At 43.1% G+C, this 14,128-nt stretch overlaps 1 protein-coding gene across 1 annotated transcript in view; it reads right to left on the reverse strand.

Moving 5' to 3' along the window:
• Positions 1-14,128, reverse strand: part of EXOC4 (exocyst complex component 4) — a 758,369-nt gene that overhangs the window by 145,868 nt on the left and 598,373 nt on the right. Inside the window, exon 12 of the mRNA XM_036328650.1 lies at positions 6,206-6,342. Within this exon, the coding sequence (XP_036184543.1) occupies positions 6,206-6,342 (137 nt within the window). The remainder of the gene's footprint in view (positions 1-6,205; positions 6,343-14,128) is intronic.

The following is a 14,128-nucleotide window of genomic DNA, read 5'->3' on the forward strand; positions in this document are numbered from 1 at the left end:
CATATACAGGCTTTCTCTCCAGGGTGAGGTGCTCATGGAAAGGTGAGCTGTTTCTGACCTCTCCAACCTGTAAACACCAGTGGATGCCCAGGTTCTTATAGTAAACTTGGTGAACTTGGAAAACCAGCCAGCTCTCAGCAGAGGGCATTGTAAGCTTATGGATTTGATCATTTCTGTAAGAGTTATCTGCTTCGAAAGAATCCGACTGCAATGTTCCCAGCTCCCTTCCTCCTTCCCAGTGTTATATCATTTTGGATCATTTGAATTGTATATGGCTTGCTATTTAAGTCAGTCATTTGCTGGCAGCCAAACTAGAACATTTCCTGTTTTTCCTCTCACTGTAATCAGGATTTGGCTGTCCAAATTAGGACTGCCCTAATTACTCCTCAGCAGGTGCCAATCCGGGGGAGGGCAATGCATGGGGACAGGAAGTAAGGACACTGCGTCTTCAGACTCATACGGTAAGAAAACACTTTCCCACTGGTGTGAAAACCTGATTACGGAAGAGACAACAGGCTGTGCGCATATGTGTGTGCACACAGTTGTATAACAACCATATACATAATATTCTATTTCTTCCCCTCAAAGCTTCACAGAATTACTTTTCCCAGCCCCGAGATAATTCATCCTAGGCTGTAATTCAGCAACTGTGGGAGATCACTGCAGATATTACCCTGTATATGGGATGGTCTCTTAGTGGCACCATTCCAGACAATCTGGCCAAGAAGGTCACCAAAGTGTCATACTAGCCTCCCAGGGGAAGGAATCAACAGACTCTTGATGGCCACAATATATCAAGAACCAAAAGCCATGGCCACGATCCTGGAAGGAGTATATACTAGAGATACAGTTGCACTATATGGACCAAATGTTGATATAGAAATGACAGAGAATTATCTCAATTCCTGTAAGAAGGAAATACCATGGTGAACAACACCACCCATGTTCCTGCCTCAAGCCAATCGCTGGACTTACTCACTACATCCACCCTACTCACTACATCCCACCCTACCCATCGCCAAAGCATTAGTTCTACAATTCACCCTTTGTCTCCTACATCAATAATTTCCCCTTTTCTCTAAGCAGTTTTCTTCAAATACAAACACTCAATCTTTCTCCTAAATAAAATAGCACACAAAATGACAAAAAAGCCCATCATGTTCATAGAAGAAAAGAAGGTAAATTACAGAAATTGGGAGAGTTTAGAATTATAGGCAAAATTCTAGAGCAGACTATTAAGCACAGTGTGTAAACAAGGAGGAAGTGGCACTCAGTTGGTGCCAGGAAGACCTCACAATGAGTGAGTCACGTGACTTTGTTCCTTTCCTAACCAGGTAATTTCATTGACTTGAATGAATAAATTGTATATATGGCTCAAGGTCAAGAAACCTTATATCCAAGGGTAATTTGTAGGCTGTCCAAGATGAGAGTTCTTAACATAGGTCTGGCAGGACAGGGAGCAGTGGGTCCCAAAGTGAAAGGATGGAAGGGTTCCTGCTCAAACACCATTGCTAGCTTATACCTGCCCATCTTGGGGAGACAGGAGGGAAGATTAGCTACATTAAAAGGATTGGGACTTGGAGATGACCAGCAAGAACTCTAACCTCTCTTATAGGGCAGATAATAAAATATAGGGCAGTATTGTCATCGATGGTAGTCATTATCAAAATAGCTGCTAATCATTTTGGGGGAACTTAATATTTTGCTGAAAACAGCTCTAAAAGATTGACATTTTCAAAACTACCCCATGAAGGAAGAGCTATTAATTCCTTTTGGCAGATGAGAAAATTAAGGCACAGAGAGGCTGAGTAATTTGTTCAAGGTCATAGAACTAAAAAGTAGAAAAGCTGGTATTCAAATTTAGGCTCCAGAGCCTCCTTCTGAGCTACCCATGAGCTCCTGCAGTACTGAGTGATATGTGGATGTAGATCTCAAAGGAAGTCTCGAGAGATATGGCCCCAAATTCTTAATTTAGCCGTGTCCTATTGAACATTTTAAAAAATGATATATGAAGAAACCAGAAGATTGCTTATAAAATCAAGATTGACATGAAATTTGGAAGAATAGCTAAGATTTTTCTGATGACAGAATGAGAATTCAAAAATATCTCAATAGATTAAAATGATGAGCTAACAGTAACATTAAATTTAATGGGTAAATGTGAGATCTTGAATTTGAGGTAAAAAAAAAATCCCTACAAATACAGCATAAAAAAAATAGGCTAATTTCAACTATTTCTTCTTACATCAGTTCCTACCCCCTCCAGCCAAGCAGTGGCCATGTCCCACAAATTTACTTCCTTAATGATTCTTGAACTCTCTGTCCCTACCCGGCTTCTCCTCTGATTCGAGCACTCACTGCCCCTCTTCTGCCTCCACACACTTGCTGTCCGATCCATCTGATACAAAGCTCAGAGGCTCTCCCTAAAGCACCTGGTACTCCCCATTCACTCACCTTCACCGGCTCCCACCTCATTTAGGCCAAGTTCCTGGCACTCAAGATCCTCCGCTATTTTGGCTCAGCCTTCCTTTCCAAAGCTCCAAATTCATCATTTGTTCTTCCTGTTTTTACTCTTCCCCACCTCCTTGACATCTCTCTGGTTCCTTTCTTCCTTCAGCTCCATAAGCCTAAGCCATGTCTAAACCTTCCGTTTCCTTCACAAGGCCTCCTTCATGTCCTCCCCCCAGCCTTTCTCGTCCTCCTCAGGTAATTTCTTCCCCCTGGAACATCTTACTGTACTTTCTGTTATAAGCTAATGCTGTGGATATACGCACGTCCCCTTTCTTTGTCCCCTATTTCCCTTTTATCCTCTATCACGAGTGTAAGCTCATTAAAGGTATAATCTGTGACTGATGGACTCTGCTGTCCCCATACACTCAAACGTGTCTTGGGTCTGGTAAAGGCTCAATCAGTAGCTGACAAATGCGATGTAAGAAGAAGCACTGTGCCAGCACTGGATCCTGCATAGCGGAGGTGATGGTGCTGCTGAAGTACAAAGAGCACACCTGGATGCTAGGCTCAGTGTGGAGTTCTTCATAAGCCAGGCAAGCCAGGCTAGTGGGCAAGAGAGAAAGAAGACTGGGATGGTTTATGAGAAACCGAGAATGTTCAGTCTGGGGTGGGGGCGGGGGCAAGAAGACAATATGGACCCTGATAGCCAACCTCACCCATAGGAAGGGTTTTCATGTATACGGATTAAACTGATTTGGAATCACTCCAGGGAAAAAGGTCTATGCACAATGGATAGGCGGACATCATTTCAAAACAAGAAATTGCTCAAAAGGACCAGCTTGCTTTGTGGATGTGGAGAGCTTCCCATCACATGACATACTGAGAGGTAGGATCATAAATGATGAGGAAAAGATCTACAGCCAGTAAGATGCCAATCTATATGAAGGTAAAAAAACACACAACTTCTTTCTAAATCACAAGAACAACCCTAGCCGGTTTGGCTCAGTGGATAGAGTGTCAGCTTATGGACTGAAGGGTCCTGGGTTCAATTCCGGTCAAGGGCACATGCCCGGATTGAGGGCTCGATCCCCAGTAGGGAGCGTGCAGGAGGCAACTGATCAATGATTCTCTCTCATCATTGATGTTTCTATCTTTCTCTCCCTCTCCCTTCCTCCCTGAAATCAATAAAAATTTATTTAAAAAAATAATAAAAAAAACAAATCATAAGAACGATAATAATATAAATGGTGATCAATGGTGTTTAGATTCTAGAATCAACTTTACCTTATCTTGGGCAGGCTATGTAACTCCTCCATTATAATTAATATTCATCAGCATTATTATTTGTTAGAATTATTGGTTGGCCATAATGAAATATAAGCAAAAAAAGGATATGATTTGCTTTTGTAAAAAAACCTTAAAATTCAATGGAGGTTAAAGACAAACTTAACAGTAAACTTAAAACAATGTTATTAAAATGCAACCAATTTTAAAGGTTTTTTTAATATTTTGTTTTAATATTTAAAATATGCTATTTGAGTCTCATTTGGTTGATGTGACGTTGGCACAATCACTTTGGAGGTGGGTTTTTGTAAAGCTGAAAATATAACTCTGTGGCCCAGAAATTCCAATCAGAGAGAACTAACGGTGAGCAGTGGCTTTTAAAATTTGTATTTGTGTACCAGTTAAAGGAATTTTGAAAAATGATATTCTCCTCCCCACATTTAAAAATTGATATTTAGTATCTTTCAGTATGAACTTATATGGTAGCAAAGAATATACTTTGTTTAATATTATAAATAGTGACACTTTAAAAGCACTATTTTAAGTGTTCCCAGTGGAATCTCAACACCATAGGGATTTGATATCCACCATTATATACATAAAATATATTCGAATAAGGTCCTCTCTGACAGTTGGTATTGTTCACTTTTCTCTTGGAATTATTATTTCTATTTTAGTTCCTCACTGAATTTCATCTATTAGAAATATATATTTATGCTTGAGAGTATCTTATTGATTACTCTATTGTAGTGTTCTGCCAAAAACTGTTTGTACAAATTAAAATCTAAGATAAATTAAAATTTTCTGTTACCACAAAACTAAATTTTAACATTTTTGTTTGAATTGCCATTATTATTATTATTATTATTATTATTATTATTATTATTTAGTACAAAATAATTATTATTTAGTACACAATTGATTATAGCATAATTACTGATTACATGTATATTTTAAAGGCAAATATGTTATAATTTTATGAATCACTTTTAAACAAATAAAGTAAAATATCATTGGAAGCGCATCTCTCAGCGAGGTGGTTGATGTTCTGTGGATAAACAATACTTACTGCTGGAAGGTGGTAAAGTATTAATCTAAGTTGTACACTCTTTGGCCAGATTCATCTTTCTGACCACTGCTTCCTGGCTCACTTATAATGACTCCTTATCGTCTACTATGCAACATCTAAATGTTCAAGTCTTGCTCTGACTGGTTTGGCTCAGTGGATAGAGCGTCGGCCTGCGGACTGAAGGGTCCCAGGTTCGATTCCGGTCAAGTGCATGTACCTTGGTTGCAGGCACATCCCCAATAGGGGGTTTGCAGGAGGCAGCTGATTGACGTTTCTCTCTTATTGATGTTTCTAACTCTCTATCCTTCTCCCTTCCACTCTGTAAAAAATCAATAAAATATATAAATGTTCAAGTCTTACCTTTTAAGACCCTTTGTTATTTGGTCTTACTTTTCCTATTAAATATTATCTCTCACAACCTTCTACTAGGACATCTGTTCCATCCAAACCTCCTTCCATTCCCCCTCTGAATACCAAGCAACCGAGCTGTGCTTCCTCTCCACCCCTGCAAAGCCCTTACTTATTCTTTGCAACTTCCTACATCGCATTTGTCTTTCTCAGGCCCAGCACATAGCTCATCATCTCTGAAATCTTTCCAGACTCCAATCACCCTTTCTTTCTTTCATTCCCTTTGCTCTTATATTCTGTGCTGCACAAGTAGTACCTGATTATGTACTGTACTTTACCTGCCTAGGTTTAATTATATATCATAAAAAATGTAGTATTTTATTATGCATTCCTTTCTCCCCTAATTGTGTTAGGTTTTGTCAACCAGATCATAATTTGCTCCTATAATTAGCTTTTCATGAGAAGTGCTATGATCCTTTCCATGAGCTCAAAGAGATTTTTGAACCCAGGGAAAAGAACTGAGAGGGAAAAACTAAAGGTTTTCAAGTTCATAACAATGGTTTTTCATTTCTGCTGATGCTAAAAACAGTGTAACTGTCTTTTCATGACAGTAGGAAGGCTATAGATCAAACAGTAAGAGGAACACATTTGAAAGAAGTAAAAGGAAATCATATTATAGATTATTACGAGTTCCTATGAGTTTGAAATTGCTTTACTTTAAAGATCATTTAGAATCACATGATGGACTAATCAAGTTCTGGAATGTCCTCAAGGAAGATCAATCTTAGGATTCTAAGCTTTCATGGAAATCAAGGCTGACACCTCATCTCAGCCACCGATGGCAGTCCTCAGTGGCTCTGTCCCTCTGTGCCTCTGTCCTTTTCCCTCCCTCTGGGGGATGATAACAGCATCCAGGAGACTCTTTCTGTGGCACATGTTCTCCTCAGGCCCCTTGACCGACTAAAGGTGGTCCTTTCCTCTGAGTGAGGCTCTGAAGGCAGCCTCACCAACCAGACAGCAGTCAGGTTGCCAGTGACATTGCTCAGGTCCTACCTGTAGGCCGCCATGCAGGTGTCCTTATACTCCTGGAGCTTCACGCACACCATGTTGAGGAACTGGTCTGAGTACGCGCTCAAGTCATGCATCAGATTCAGCAGGTCTTGCACTGTCTTCTCCACAATGATTGTGCTCTGCCAAGGACACAGAGAGGACACAGGCTCAGGAGTTGTTGTTTGTTTGTTTGTTTGTTTGTTTTTACTCAAGTAATAGGTAGGACAAGGAAAGACGGCTGAAATAATGCAATCATTTCAAACACTCAAGCTTTCCTGGGAGGGTATTTAAAAGTACTGATTAAAAATGACAACAAAATAAGTATCTTACATACAGCTGGTCTTCCCAAGATCTGAGAAGTGTTTTCTGTGAAAGGACATAGGCTAGGGATTTTCAAATTGATTTCATGGAATTCTGGGCAGTCACAGCTATCTCTGTGGATTTTCAGAAAGTGAATACATTATTCAGTTGGGCCTGAATTTATCACCTCCAGGTCTGTACTTGGAGATGAGGGACCTATGGCAGGCAACACAAAGAAAAAGCCTTCCATGACTTATTTTTAAAGTTCCAAAACCATCAATCTATTACGAATAACAACTACCATTTGTATTGTGCTTTACAGCCTCTAGACTGTTTTTACATACATGGCATATGTTATCTCACCTGAGACACATAATGATCGTCATGATCATGAACATTTACTGGTTTTTGCAAGTACAAGGTACAGTGCTAGGGTTCTACATGCTTCACCTCACTTAATCCTCTCAACACGCCCACCTGCTGGGTGAATCCTGTATTCATCCCTGTTTAAAGATGAACAAACAGGCTTTGAAACAGGTAGCACACAAAGCAAAGGCTCCAGGCTTTGCTCTTTTAACTACACCATTCTGCCTCCCGGCTAGACCTGAGTTCTGCCTGTAGCCCCATCATTTTCTCATGAGATCACAATACTTGCTACTGTTGTTGCCACTGTAGAAGCAATGTCCAAATAGACTCCGACATAGAGACAGGGAGTACTCTGCAGTAAACCAGTGTTATGTCTGAAAAGAGGCATAATCAGTAATTTTTCACTCTTTAAAAGAGACTGAGTTATGTAAACCATTAGTTCATCTTTCAAAAGGAGCAGAATTACACTGGGGCAAATATTAATCACATGCTTAGCAGCTTGGAATCCTTTGGTCAATAAATGGTTTGTTGAATACGCATTTAATCAGACAGTATTGCATAGGCTACGGTAGACTTGGCCATAAAGTAAACATTGGAAAAAACTATTTTTTTCGTCTGACAGTGACCCATGAAAGATCAAAGGCATTTTATTATGCTTAAATGCAGACAGTGGGGCACAGGCTTTTGGTTAACTTTCTTTTTCTTCTAAACATAAAAAGAATGGATAAAAGTATGCAGCTTTTTCCACACAATGGAGGATCTGCTTGTTATGTGTTTACATGTGTATGTTTATTCAAGATTATTTGCTTGTAGGGATTTCTTGTCTTTTTCCCCTCCCCCCCACAGCCCATCCCTGTACCCTCCCCCAGAGTAAAATAGCCAGAAGGAGAAAAGGAAGAACAGTTATATTCGGTAAGGCAAACCAAATTACCATCTCTATAGAATCCCCACAAGTTCAACTTCCTTTTCTGTATTGATTTTAAGATTAAAACACTGCAGATTCCCCTGATCCATGATCCCGTTTCTCTGTATTTGTGTGTGAGTGACAGGAATTGATTCTGCTTAGCTACATGTCCCCACGCTGCTAAGAAGAATCTAAAATCCTCATCCTGCTTCAGAACTCAGGATATCCTACATGCGGACAGCAATTAACACAGGAGAGTGCAGCTCAGCCTTCCTGACAAAGCCAGTGTCAAACCCAAAGCTCTGCGGGAAGATGAGCGCGGGCAGATCGCACAGATTGTTGAGGGACAGGGCCTGGCTCTCCTTTCAATTATGCCACTGGTAATCAGCTCGGGGCAGGTTTGGGTAGCCTCTTCCTTTCTTATGACTCAATTTACTCTTCTAATAACCGAGGATAATGTGATGGCGCCGCTAATCTACTGGCTGGCCCTCATCACTTGAGTATTCACTGGGTGCCCCGCGCTTCTGCTCTGGGAAATAAACACTGTAATTGTTCCAGGCCTCCCAGGTGTGCTGGGGCTGCCTGACCAGATTACCAATTTCTCAAAGGCAAGCCTGGCATTCTTCTCCTTTCATCCAGCTCCCACCCTCCCCGGCTGCTACTTGCTTATAATTTCTCAGGATCTTCAGGACGATACTACTAATAAAAGGAACAGGACTAATAACAGTAACGCACATCAATAAACCCCGATTGTCGAATGGGAGGGGTGCTAGACACAGCCATCCCTGCATTCGGAAACCTCTCTGAGTGGATCAGTTTGGTCTGTATTTATCCCAGTGCTTCCGGGTGACCAGCACTGTGCTAGTGCTAATGACAGTGAGAGTGGAAGGGAGATGCAGGCACAGAGGACCAATCCCTGGAGATAAGGATGTGGGGTAAACAGGACCTACAGGAGAAGTAGGGAGAATGCCATGGTTAATGTGAATGGTTGTGCTCACCAACCATTATGATGCTGTGATTACAGACAATTTTCCAGCTATTTGCTTGGTTTACCTTGTCATGGCAGCACTCTGGATAGCCAGTCACTACATTCTCCTCAAGGAAAATGACACTCGTTTGCCAAATGATGGGTATTTTTACAAGGGAAAAAAGTTCCCATTTTTCAAGAATTTATAATAATTTCTAAGTCAGTGGCTCTGACAGAGAAATGTTGAAAATATCAGATTTCTAACAAGGTCAGTTCTGTTTTTATTATATGATCTCTTTGGCATCACAAATGATTCATTGATTCATTATTAATGTTGGTATCTGCCTATATTAAATGAATTCTAAGTGAAACCCTGATTTTATTCATTGTAATTTCTATTAAATATATCATAAATGATTGATATTTATACAGAAACAACTCAATTTTCATTTCTTGTGACTTATTACCAGGTAATCAAGTCTGGGCATGACATGAAAAATGAGAAAATGAAAAAAAATTCCCAGGATAGCTGATGCTATGAAATAATAACAACCGAAGTTTCTTACGGGGATACAAAGCAATCTAAAACACAGAGAGGGAAACACAGAGAGGGTGTGTGACCAGCTCTTTCAACAACTGAATGACTAAGTAAATGAAGACATGTGGCTCTTTGAGGCCTTGTTCATTTTTTGCTAAAATGGGGCTCTGCAGCATGATACTGACAGTAACATTATAGGAAATTGGCTCTAAGTTCAAATAACTTGACAAATGCCGAGTTAGAGAAACCTGAAGTGGTTTCTTCACTGGAAGGCTGGAAACTTAACATGCTGATGCCATGGTGAATCTTAGAGGAGAATATGGTAGCCAAACTTCCCCTAACGATTTAAGTAAAGAACAATTTTTTTTTAATATATTTTTATTGATTAAGATATTACATATGTGTCCTTGTCCCCACGTTACCCTCTACCCCCCCCCCCCTCATGCCCTCACCCCCCCCCCCCCCCCCGTTGTCCGTGTCCATTGGTTAGGCCTATATGCCTGCATGTAAGTCCTTTGGTTGATCTTTCCCCCTTACCCCCACCCTCCCCTACCCTCCCTCCAAAGCCCGACAGTCCAATCAATGCCTCTCCGTCTCTGGATCAGTCCTTGTTCATCAGTTTATGTTGTTCATTATATTCCACAAATGAGTGAGATCATGTGGTATTTATCCGCTCTCCAGTTCCATCCATGCTGTGGCAAATGGTAAGAGTTCCTTTTTCTTCTTCCTCTTCTTAAAGAATACCTTTCAGCATTTCATATAATGCTGGTTTGGTGGTGATGAACTCCTTTAGCTTTTTCTTATCCGTGAAGCTCTTTCTCTGACCTTCTATTCTGAATGATAGCTTTGCTGGATAAAGTAATCTTGGTTGCAGGTTCATGCTATTCATCACTTTGAATATTTCTTGCCACTCCCTTCTGGCCTGCATGGTTTCTGTTGAGAAATCAGCTGACAGTCGTATGGGTACTCCCTTGTAGGTAACTGAGTTTCTTTCTCTTGCTGCTTTTAAGATTCTCTCTTTGTCTTTTGCTCTTGGCATTTTAATTATGATGTGTCTTGGTGTGGTCCTCTTTGGATTCCTTTTGTTTGGGGTTCTCTGCACTTCCTGGACTTGGAAGTCTATTTCTTTCACCAGGTGGGGGAAGTTTTCTGTCATTATTTCTTCAAATAGGTTTTCAATATCTTGCCCTCTCTCTTCTTCTGGTACCCCTATAATTCTGATGTTGGTACACTTGAAGTTGTCCCAGAGGCTCCTTACACTATCTTCATATTTTTGGAATCTCTTTTCTTTTTTCTTTTTCAGTTGGGTATTTTTTGTTCCTTTGTATTTCAAATCTTTGACTTGATTTTTGGGATCCTCTTGTCTGCTGTTGGATCTCCGTAGATTATTCTTTATTTCAGTCAGTGTATGCTTAATTTCTAGTTGGTCCTTTTTCATGTCCTCCACGGTCTCACTATACTTATTGAGGGACTCATTAAATTTATCGGCGGTTTCCATAAAATTCTTGAAAAACCTTATAAACGTGGCCTTGAACTCTATATCCAGTCGTTTGCTTTCCTCCATTTCTGCCACTTGTGACCTGTTTCTTTGTCTCCGCATTTTGGCTGCTTCCCTGTGTTGATAGAGTGGCTTTGTGTGCTAGGTGTCCTGTAGGGCCCAGTGGCTCAGCCTCCCCAGTTACCTGAGGTGGACACTCTTGGTGCACCCCCTCGTGGGCTTTGTGCACAGTCTTGTTGTAGCTATGCCTTGGTTGTTGTAGGATCACTGGGAGGAATTGAGCTCCAGGGCAATTGGCAGCGAGAATCAGCTGTGTCTGCAGTGGGAGAACTTCTGTGCTGGAGACACCCTTCTGGGGCAAGACTTGCTTCAGTGGGGCTTTGGTGCTCACTGAGACTGCACCCTGAGTGTGTCCCTTATGGATCTGAGGAGTTGTGATCTGGATGGTTCCCCTCTGACCACGGGGTACAGTGGCTCTTGGATCTAAGGAGGTGCTAATTTAGCCTCTGCCTGAGGTTACACAGCAGGAACTACGAAGAGAACTGCAGATTCCCCTTCCTTTTTTTTGGAGTTTGGAAGTGCCCTGATGATGCTCAGCTGTGTAGCAATGCAAGCCGCTGTGGGGCCCTGGGCCTTCTCTTGGAAGCTCTGGGTCTATTTGGCCCGGCTGCGGTTAGGTAATTACAGGTTGCAAATGGCCGGGGCATTCATATGCAAAAGCCTCTGCCGCAGCCTGGGCGGGGCGGGGTCTCAAGAAATCAAAGGGCGGAGAAAGCAGCTATGGCGGAGCCTCAGCCCTGCCCTAAGGAGTCGCGAGTCCCAGTGTCCCGGCAATGGCTGCAAGCACCTCTGAGGGAAAGCCGCTCTCAAGCTCGCCCGCTGCCAGACAGTCCAGTATCTCCCCGTATGAGTCCTGGGTCCCCAGAGACTTCCCGGAACCAGATTTCAGAGCCATCGGGAGCTTGTGTCTCCCTCCGGATTCAAAAAGACAGCCGCGTCCTCAGGTGCCAGACCCTTTCCGCGCGCGCGAGCCCCCGTACCTCTGCACGCCACCTCCGCAGCTCCTCCCGCTCGCAGTGTGCTTTTCTTTCCTTCTAGTTGTAGAATTTACACTCAGCCAGCCCTCCTGTAGTTCTGGATGATGTCCACCTTGTGTTTTTGATGCGTTTATCGATTGTTGTGGGAAGCAGCAATTTCCCAGTGTTTATCTATGCCGCCATCTTAGTTTCTGCCAACAATTTTTCATAGCATATCTTTTTGCATCTACCAGGACAATGTTTCCAGAACATGGTTTGGGAACAACTCTCCCAGTTCTCTGGTCATACTGATGAGGACACTAGGCCAGATGACAAGCTTGAGGACACAGAGTCTAGGTGGGAACAGGGGAGAATCCAGATCTCGTCCTCAGACTACACCCTTTCCTATACCCAGCTTTGTGTTTTTGTTTTTTATAAATTAAATATTTATTGCTGAAAGTATTACATATGTCCCCTTTCCCCCCATTGACTCCTTTTAGCCTGCCTCCATGCCCTGCCCCAGGCCTTCACCACCCTATTGACTGTGTCCATGGGTTATACATACATGCATACAAGTTCTTTAGTTGATCTCCTGCCTCCCGCTCTAGCCTTCTCTCCAGCTCCCCTGAGCATGCCCACCCTGGGCTCTAACCATCTGTCTGCTAGTCAGGAATGACTGCACCAGGCTACTTCCTGCCTCTGTGCCTTTGAGGTTCCCAATCTCCATGCTGGGTATGCCCTTCCTACCTCATGCCCCTCATCCTTGATGAGGCGGCTCAAGGGTTACCTGCTCTGATTTAAATGCCCCTCTTCTGTGCTACCAGAGCACCGTGGGTATAATTTTTATCTCAAGTCTCAAGTGGGATATGACAACCGCTGGGTCACTTACTTGACTGTCTCTGCTGCTAGTCTATAAATTCCTTTGATCAGCAACTATACCTTGTATCTTCTACTACCAACTAGCAAGGCTTCTGGCATATTGCCAGTGCTCTATAAATGTTTATTAGATGAATTAATGCAAATGCATAGCCCATTCGGAATAGGGTAAAAACACAGATGTAGAGTAAAATTAGAAGGCCAGGTAGTGGGTAAATTACTGGGTCTCAATTTCCAAATGAAGACTGAACACTGATTGTCACTGAAGGTCTTGGATTTTTCTATAAAAACACCTGACTGTATTATTTTCTATAATGTCAACCATATCCTATATAGTAAAAGGCTAATAAGCAAATCGACTAAATGACTGGTTGCTATGATGCACACTGACCACCAAGGGGCAGACGCTCAATGCAGGAGCTGCCCCCTGGTGGTCAGTGCGCCCGAAGCCAGGCTCATGGCTGGCAAGCGCAGAGGCAGTGGCAGGAGCCTCTCCCGCCTCTGTGGCAATGCTAAGGATGTCCAACTGCAACCTTAGGCCTGCACTGCCACGGGGAGCGGGCCTAAGCCATCAGTTGGACATCCCCTGAGGGCTCCTGGACTGTGAGAGGGTGCAGGCCAGGCTGAGGGATCCCCTGCCCCCCCAAGTGCATGAATTTCGTGCACCGGGCCTATAGTATATCTATAGATATAAAACCCTAATATGCAAATAGACCTAATGGAAGAACACCCGAGCAACTGGTTGCTATGACGTGCACTGACCAACAGGGGGCACACGTGGAACATGGTGGCATTGGCAGTAGGTGGCAGAGTGCAGAATATGGCGGGCATCGGCTGCAGCAGGATGGTGGAGCAGGTGAATTGGGGCACTGGACTACGGCGGGGCACCAGTGCTGTCATTGGGGCAAGCCTCTGGTGGTTACTGAAAATTCTTTGTTCCCATGTGCTGTGGTCCCACCCAGCCCTCGCACCTGCTGCCGCTCACACCTGCTGCCCACACCCGGCGCCGCCCTGATTGCCCCTGAGGGCTTCTCCACCTCCCCTTGCTTCTGAGGGGCGATCGGGGCAGCAGCCGCCACTCGCACTTGCTGCTGCCACCGGCCCCAATAACTCTGCAGTGTCAGCGGGTGCAAGTGGGGCCAGCACTGTCAGCGCGTGGGAGCGCTGGTGGAGGGAGTGGGGCCACAGGCAGATGGTACTGGAGACTGTGGTGGGAAGGGACAGGTAGGTGCGCAGAGGATGGGCTGAGACCCATTCCTGTGCCCACCGCAGCCTCGTGGCCCACAGTTCCTTTCAAGGTGCACAAATTCGTGCACTGGGCCCCTAGTATGTATGTATGTATGTATGTATGTATACATACACACATATATACAACTAAACATGGTAATTTTAAAGTTTTAACACATAAATAAATTCACAATTCAGGAAAAAAACACAAGTCTGGATCATGGCAGCTCTGTA

The sequence above is a fragment of the Myotis myotis genome, unplaced genomic scaffold, assembly GCF_014108235.1.
Source record: "Myotis myotis isolate mMyoMyo1 unplaced genomic scaffold, mMyoMyo1.p scaffold_m19_p_11, whole genome shotgun sequence".
Taxonomy (NCBI): Eukaryota; Metazoa; Chordata; class Mammalia; order Chiroptera; family Vespertilionidae; genus Myotis; species Myotis myotis.